The sequence below is a fragment of the Poecilia mexicana genome, unplaced genomic scaffold (genome assembly GCF_051168715.1).
Source record: "Poecilia mexicana isolate PSO_F unplaced genomic scaffold, ASM5116871v1 scaffold_3, whole genome shotgun sequence".
Classification (NCBI taxonomy): Eukaryota; Metazoa; Chordata; class Actinopteri; order Cyprinodontiformes; family Poeciliidae; genus Poecilia; species Poecilia mexicana.
This window is the reverse complement of record NW_028263372.1, coordinates 30558214-30567075: the sequence shown is the minus strand read 5'-3', so window position 1 is coordinate 30567075 and position 8862 is coordinate 30558214. Positions and strand designations below refer to the sequence as shown.

Below are 8862 nucleotides of genomic sequence, written 5' to 3'. Positions count from 1 at the left end.
TAAAAATTGTTTATGGAAATGTTAAGGTCTCAAATCACACATCTCGGGCATAGGTAATGGGACGAAGAATGCGTCTGTCATGTTTCTAGTTACAACCCACACCAAGGTCGACAATATTACTAAATGGTCTGGTTAATTTCAATTCAAACAGTCTCTGCTGGGTTTCCACTCCGCACAGCAGGTGGACTGGTCGAGTAATATCAACACAGTTGTGATTACTCCATTGAAGCAGTGGGTTGCTCCAATCAGAGCCGAATCACTCTCCTCATTATAGTTTGCAAGGCCAAATCACAGTGGGTGGACCACTGAGTAAGACTTCACATTTTCTCTCTGAAATAATTGAAATTCATTTTTGGCACTCTGATGTTACCCCATCAACACCAGACTCTTTCACATTTGCACAACTACCCATCATGCACTTGCTTTTCAAGTTCAAGGATGTGTAAAAGCAGAGAAGATGATTTGTAACCTTGACTTTTGTAATCAAACATAATGGCTAGGATAAGCTATGTTCCTTGTATGGAATGAAACATTAGTGTATTTAAAAGAATTAAAGGTTCTTAAAAGCGAATACTGTACAGTAATCTAGATATGCTGCACACAAACTATGCTTGATATTCTCTTTTTCAGAGAATTGCCAGAAATACTTTGTATGGTCAAAGTATCCACGAAAAAGAGATGTTTATCTCAAGAGAAATTAAATAAAGGCTAAAATAAAACAATAACATTGCCCTCAAAAAATATCCATTTAACTCTTTACATTTTGTCAATAAAATGTCAAATCTTTCTTGCACAGCCTACACAGTATTTTATGGGACATAATGTGACAGTAATACAATGTGGTGCACAAATGTTACGTTTAAACAAAGTGAGCCTTTGGTTTTTAAACATTTTGACAACTAATGTTGAAGATATTTGTCTTCAGCTCCCTTAACTTGGATACCCTTAAATAAAATCCACTGCCACTAAAAACACTTTGTATTGATTTTATTCAACATTCTTTCTTTTTTTTTTTTTTTTTTGCAATTAAGCCATAATGATCAAAATTTACTGAACTATTTACTGAATTATCAAAAAAATAAGTCTGTGTATAATGTAAGGGTTCCTCAGACCTATTTCCATTTCTTACATATTTATAACCAGCCTTTTCCTTTAAACATTAATATTTTGACGTCAATGCAAATAATATTCTACGAGTTTCCATTTAATTGTGGTTCTCTGTGTCGATGATTTCCAACGACTTTACATGTTGGATGCCATTAGTTTTTGTCATAGAGTCAGGCTTCTTTAGAGTGTACCGCGTATGCAACATAATGTTTCGTAATTTTTAAATTTTTTATTTATTTTAGCTTATACGTTATGGTAGTTTAACATTTGAGAGCCAAGTTTGGTTTTCTTGATTCTCGCAGCAGATGGCGCTTAAATGTCCTATTATTCAGTGTTAATTCCTTGTTTCATGAAAATTGGTGAAAGATTTTCGACTGCGAAAATTTTATACTTAATTTTTTTTTTTTCTAACATTACTCCAACTAACGGTGCTTTCTAATAATAGCAAACAAACATAGATGTTTCTACCTGGATCAAGTAAAGCCGGACCCTATAGTATTGCACTTTTTCAGATCGCATTTGAACGCACCAGACCAACAGCTGTTTTCTCCTCGGCTGTGTCTTCTTCATTTTCGGAGCTGAGAGGTAGAAAGATCGAACAAAACTGTCAATACCTTCACTGTCGCCGGTCTGGTAGGATACTTTGCGCAGTTTAAATGAACTTTTCTTAAATTTAACTGATTATGTAAATACATTTACTTACTGCTGTCATATAAAGGAGTTTTTTACTCTTTACGGTTGCCATCGTAATTGCTTTGCGATGAATGTGGTAACCTAAACAAGGATGAGTTTAAGTGTTTTGACTTGTGTGTTTTATAAGATCCATAAATTCACATTTTATAAACTAAAAGGTGGATTCAGCTTTAGGCTATGAGTTATAGATTAGAGTTCATTATTTGATGTTGATGTTTTTAATCTGTTTTTATATATATTTCATTCTAATGTTGGTTTTCTCTTTTCAGAAATGTCTTATAGGAAAACTTTATTAGGTGCTTCATGCGGCCTTTGTGTGCACTCTCTCAGAGCTCTGCTGGCTTTCTCTCTGTGCTGCTTCATATCTGGATACTCTGACAAAGACAGAGCACATAATTTGTTATCCAAATATCCTGTCATTGATGGGTAATGGATCATTATTGTTTAATCCTATACATAAGTGTACAATCTTCGAAATTAAGATTAAAATGCTTAATGTTCCTTTTCTCACTCTTTCTTCTTCTTGCTACAGTCATAATGATCTAGCTCTAAGACTGAGGATCCATTACAACAACCAGCTGAGCAAGATCAATCTGACTCATCTCACCAGAGTGGCCACCGATATCTCCCGCCTCAGAGCAGGCCATGTGCAGACACAGGTACTGTAGAGTCTGACTGAGTAAGCATCATGGCACTGTTTCGGTATGTACATTTACTGGTCACTTTATAAGTAATTACAAAATAACTTTGAACATGGCAAAACATTTTTTTAGAATGGTCTGAATATTTCAGAAATTGCTCTTGCTGTGATTTTCATTGCAAAACCATTTCTCAGATAGCTCTAAGAAAGCCCTAAGAAAGGGCTATCTGAGGAATACTGTACATAAACTGTATGTACAGAAATGCCTTTCTGAAGTTGGGATCGGAGGACAATAAGGAGACTGGTAGAAAGGTAACAGTGTCTAAAATGACCACTCGGTTGCATGCAGAGTATCTTCTGTTAATGCAGAACCTTGAAGCAGATGGTTTATGGCTGCAGAAGACCACAATGGGTGGTGCCTCTGTCTGCTCAGAACAGGAAATTGAGACCACAGTTTACACTGTCACGGCAGATTTACATAATAACATATTGAGAAAACGTTCCCTGATCTGAGTCACCCTAAAAAATTCTAATACCATGTTGAGAATTTAGTTTAAACAACATAAAGACATAAAGGCATTTGTCTAGTCTTCGTTGTATCAATTGTTCACCCTATTTGAGAGGTTGTGTTATGGTGAGGAGGATATTTTTCAGCCACATTAGTACCTCTAGTACCAATTAAGCATCAATGAACATTGTGTGAGTAATATTACTAATGATCTCCATCACTTTATGATTAGCTTTCCCATCTTCTGAAGTCTAGTCGCAGCTTAATGCATTATATCAAATGTTAAAATCATCAGTTGGTTTCTATAACATGACACACTTAGTTAACTGTACTCCAAAGATCTCCACAATCACCAGGTCTCAACTCAATAGAGTGATCATGTCAGCATAAGCTAATATAACATTATATGTTGTTAATATCTGTGATTTATTATTATTATTATTATTATTATTATTATTATTATTATTTATTTGACATTCATCTCTGTTTGTCAGATGTTTGCAGTCTATGTTTTGTGTGGGGCCCAGCACATGGATGCGGTGCGACTGACTTTGGAGCAAATAGATGTAATCAGACGAATATGCACAGAATACCCTGACTTTGAACTGGTCACTTCCACTCAGGGTATGGTACTCATTGTCTTGTTACCAAGCCCAGTGACCAGTACATTGACTGCTACGCTTTCAAATTAATAAGGGAACAGGTGCAACGCCAGCTTTTTTGAATCATGAAAGTGTGTCTGTGTTTGCAGAACTGAGGGATTCCATGACGAAGGGTAAAATTGCTTGTCTGATAAGTATTGAAGGGGGCCACTCCATTGATAGCAGCCTTCCTGCGCTGCGCATGTTTTATCAGCTTGGAGTCCGCTCCATGTCCCTCACTCATTCCTGCAATACTCCCTGGTATTCTAAAGAGCATGCCGTTTCAAAACATCATATTTCCTATATGTAGGATGTAAATCCCATATTAGAAACAAGCTCAATATGAACATATTTTGAATAAAGACTATGCTTAGCCTTTTGTTCTGCATCTTCTGACTAATATATATTTTCTTTTTGGTGCAGGGCTGAATCTTCTACAAACTATTACAAAGTCTTTGTAAGGTCCAATAATAGCCTGACGACATTTGGAAAGGTAAGGTTAAACTTTGGTGGCAGTAAACTATAGAAGTTACTCATCTCATCTCATCAAAGCTCACAAACTGTTCATGCATTTTAGGAGGAATGTAATTTGTCAATATAAAATTTAGTTTTTCGAATTTGTGGAAATTTTACTCTGCCTAAAAATAATAAGGAAGAGTGAAAGCAGTCGTAGATGGTTGGTATTTTTATTTTTGGACCTCTGTCCGTAGGACTTCCTTGATAGTTATCAGTACTAGAGTATTTACTTGTGTACACCTCATAATCTGCTGATCTGCTGTTTCTGGTTAATTTAATCTCCTTCCTTTTCCTGATTCGTAAATGTCCACTTAAATGGTTATCAACTTGTTATCCCTTCTTTTTTTAATAGGCTGTGGTGGATGAGATGAACAGACTGGGAATGATAGTGGATCTTTCCCACACATCTTTTGAGACAGCGTCAGCCGTTCTGAGCCATTCCAAGGCTCCAGTCATTTTCAGTCATTCGTCCTCCTACATGATCTGTAACAACCCTCGTAATGTACCTGACTGGTTGCTTCAAGAGCTGGTGAGAAAACCTGCTTGCTGAATCATCTGTGGTTTGTTGTTTTCATGCTAATGTAATGGAACATCTGTAAGCACATTTCCAGCTTAGAAATGAAAGCCTGTTAACATTTATGATAATTTTTCTAAATGATAAAATGTGTGTTCATAAAAAAGGTCCTTACTGACTCTTCATAATAATGTTGGAAAAATAGATGTCAATGTATATCAACCAAAATGATCTACTCCAAGCCAGCATAATAATTAATCTGGATAAACAAATTAAGTTTAATTCTTATACTGTGTAAAAAAAAAAAAACTTGAGCCTTAATTTGTGGAATAATAAAGAAAAGTTTTGTACGGGTAAGTATTGATCATGTTCAGTAGCTTCTAGAAATTTTTGTTAAAACTTTTTGAAATTTGCCATTTGAAAATTTGGTAACACTTTATTTGAAGGGGGTTGAATAAGACTGACATGACACTTTCATAAACATGACATAACGCCTGTCATGAACATGAATAAGCCTTCATGAATATTTATGACTGTTGTCATAAAGCGTCATTCGGTAAATTATGACACTTTTAATACAAAGTTGACATTATTCAAAATGTCTTTGTTATGACAACTTGACATTAACCAAGAAATCATTACTGATATAAATTTGTTATAAAAGTATTACTGATTGCACTTTAAAACTTAGATAACTTTATGTTATTAAAGGTAAAGTTTAATCAGTAATGATTTCCTGGTTAATGTCAAGTTGTCATAACAAAGACATTTTGAATAATGTCAACTTTGTATTAAAAGTGTCATAATTTACCGAATGACACTTTATGACAACAGTCATAAATATTCATGAAGGCTCATTCATGTTCATGACAGGTGTTATGTCATGTTTATGACAGTGTCATGTCAGTCTTATTCAACCCTCTTCAAATAAAGTGTTACCGAAAATTTTGTATTCTTCACAAACTTTAAAAGCATTATGTTTTGTAATAAAGTATTTTTGATACTTTTTTCATAAGTACAATGATAAACTCAGACATAGACTAATAGGAGGTTCAATCTAAATGTGCCTCCCATGTGCGTTTGGCACTCAGACCCCGCGCCACCTCCACACACGCACACACTTTTACATTTACACACACTTTTAGAGGAATCTCATTATTTATTCCAGCATATACCAACCCTGGTCCTTGGGGCACACAGCTCTGAATCAGCACACATGTTTGAGTTACTAACATGTTTCTCTCAAACTGATGTATTGTTTTTTTAATCTGTTTATTATTCTTATCATTAAATGAAACATTTGAGCATGCATTATGCAAACACAATGAGCCAAAGCAAATTAAACAGTTTCAGCCATTTCTTTCCCTTGTCTTTAAAACTGCATCTGGTAACAGTTTGTTCTGAAAAAAGTGAACTAGGCATGAGTAGTTGCCTCAAGGTAATCCCACCCTTACTTCTGCTATACACATCTTGATTTGACATGTTTCTCATCATTTCACATGGTTGTGTTTGTTTAAGCAGAGCCTGGAGCAACACACAGACTTCTACTTTTGACCTTATTTCTCTCCACAGGCAAAGTTTAATTGTAAATAACCTGACAAACATATCTAACTTAGCTTAGATGACGATGCGCCTTCCTTCATACTATTTGTTTGTGTTTCAGAAAGACAACAGAGGGCTGATCATGGTGAATTTCTACAGCCCTTTTATTTCCTGTCAGAAGAAAGCTACTGTTTCTCATCTGGCTGGTAAACCTTTCTTCTTGAATAGTATTGTATTTGAATGTGGCATTAAATCTTTTAATCCCTGAGTCTTATGTGTATTTTCAACTGTTTCAACAGACCATTTTGATTACATTAAGGGTTTTATTGGAGCTAAGTCAATAGGAATTGGAGGAGACTTTGATGGTGGCACTAGGTGAGACATGTACCTGGATCCATCCATCCATCCATCCATCCATCCATCCATCCATCCATCCATCCATCCATCCATCCATCCATCCATCCATCCATCCATCCATCCATCCATCCATCCATCCATCCATCCATCCATCTGTCCTTCCGTCCTTTTCTCCTTCCATCCACCCTTTGGTTTTAATGTCTGTTGGAAGAATAGTGATCATTTACTCATATGTGTTTCATTTACAGCTTTCCTGTGGGATTAGAAGATGTCTCAAAGTATCCTGTAATAGTCCAGGAGCTCCTGAAGAGGAACTGGACAGAGGAGGACTTGGCTGATGTCCTTAGAAATAATTTCCTGCGAGTGTTTGAGGAAGTTGAGAAGGTAAGCTGTGAAAATAACTCACTTCCTGACTAAGGAATCCCACTATTCACTGTGTACACAATTATTAGTCATGTAAGTATTTTGAACATACATTATTAGGGTTATTTTTCTAACTCCAAGCTGGATAAAGTTGAATACATTATGTATTTAATTATAGTAGAGGGATATTCGAGAATGATCACAGACCATTCCAATTTATGACATGACTCCTTCCTCAGCTGATCTGAACCCAGCTGAGAACAGTTCAGTACAGTGAAGGAAAACGGTATGCCTCTCTGAACAGAGTCGGACAGCTATGCTTCTGAATGCTGAGCAGTCATTCCTGTAAAACTAACTGTCCTAATTTTATAGTTTTGTCATCACATACCAAAGTATTGAACTAGTTTTCGAAATCTGCCAGTTTGATGCTTTTCTTTATCGTTCTTTCTGGAAATACTCTCCTAAATGAAACAATTTCTCTTAGGTGAGCAAAACGTCATGCCTCAGCAGTCAGTGAAAACGCATTATTTGCCCCAGTCAAATACTTTTTAATATTATTTACAAATCTTTTGCATGTTTCTAGTTCTGTTTTTGATGAGTTATCTGATAATCCAATGTGCTCCAAGTCTTTAGGGTTTTCATATTCATTTGTGCAATATTTATTTTCTACTTGTTTTCTACTCTGTCTTTTAGGTTCGCAATGAGCTAAGCTGGAAGAAGCCAAGTGAAGAAGAGATACCTCTAACAGAGGTGGCGAACAAATGTAGATTGGAACTCAAACAACCTATAATTCCCTCCAACCAGAGCCCATCCTTAAAAGCAAAAGGACTTAATTTATTATTCCTGGCCTTAGCACTGCTTTTTTACTTCTTTCCTTGACTGACTACATTTTGTCCTTTTCTTTAGTTCAGCTTTATATTATGTATTTGAAGGATGAGTGCATATGTCCAATCACATGTCTACACTCATATTTCGTAGGTACACATGTACCTATGCTTATAGCATATAGTTACAGTAGTTATTCACATTTTTTTACAATTATCTTTTACTAGGGGTGCACTGATTGATCAGCCTGAATACCATAATTTTGGGTGATCGACGATCGACTAATACTTTCGGGTGAAACTGATCGTAACCACCAATCTTATCTACCTCTGTAAAGGTCTGAAAATCAGTCACTGACCTCTTTTGCTCTGCTGTGCAAGAGGGTTGACTGACAGATCCACTCACCAGGTCACATCTGCAGGTATTTGGTTAACAATAGTCAACCAAATACTAATACTAATACTAATACAGTCCTCTGTATTGATTTTCTCTTCATAAAAGTAACTTGTGACAAATGTAGTCATTGGAAACTTTGGCAACAGTACCATTTATAAAGAAAAAAAAAGGGAATCTGCAAAAAGTGTAAATAGTCACATCAGTCTTTTTTAAGATTGGTGATCTGCCAAAGAATTGCTGTCAGTGCATCCCTACTTCTTACCTGTATTTGTTAAAATTCTGCTATATAGGATACACTTTAATAACCAATGTATGAATGTATATATAAGAACATATATTTTGTTGCTGATGTATGCAGTTCAGAATCAGTATAGAAAAAAATAAAAAGTTTAAAATGGAGCTTCTGACTTAATTAATGTTGTTGACCAGTGGGAAAGTTGTCAGGTGAAATCAAAGCAGATCATTTACAGCTTACACGGCTCCTTTAAATATAGGAATTAAACCAAATAATCGGAGTAGTCGCTGTGGCAGGACTTGAATCAACAGATGAAAAGATCCATTGGTAAGATTAATTATAGTGATTATATCTACCTTTATATAACCTCAGCTACATTTTCATAGGTCCAGGTAGCACACACACATGCATTCATACATCCATACAATCCCAATTTACCCAAAAGAATACACCAAGCTCTCTCTTTGTGTGCTTTATAAAAAAAATCTTATTTTGAGAATTGGAAAAGAAGAAACAAACTAAGAC

General features: G+C 35.6%; 1 protein-coding gene across 1 annotated transcript; it reads left to right on the top strand.

Moving 5' to 3' along the window:
• Positions 1-780: 780 nt before the first annotated feature.
• Positions 781-8501, top strand: dpep2 (dipeptidase 2). The gene is made up of 11 exons (XM_014977727.2): positions 781-1740; positions 2070-2226; positions 2333-2459; positions 3443-3572; positions 3700-3850; positions 4013-4082; positions 4458-4634; positions 6283-6367; positions 6461-6536; positions 6767-6902; positions 7575-8501. Exons 1-11 carry the CDS (start codon positions 1566-1568, stop codon positions 7758-7760), a joined length of 1470 nt encoding a protein of 489 aa, XP_014833213.2. The 5' UTR covers positions 781-1565; the 3' UTR covers positions 7761-8501.
• The last annotated feature ends 361 nt before the right edge of the window (positions 8502-8862 follow it).

Bases quoted from the DNA above. Each gene is read 5' to 3' on its own strand.
- dpep2 (XM_014977727.2), top strand. From the start codon at position 1,566: ATGTTTCTACCTGGATCAAGTAAAGCCGGACCCTATAGTATTGCACTT. The intron at 1,741-2,069 runs GTAGGATACTTT...TTCTCTTTTCAG, and splicing joins CCTTCACTGTCGCCGGTCTG to AAATGTCTTATAGGAAAACT. The intron at 6,537-6,766 runs GTGAGACATGTA...TTTCATTTACAG, and splicing joins GACTTTGATGGTGGCACTAG to CTTTCCTGTGGGATTAGAAG.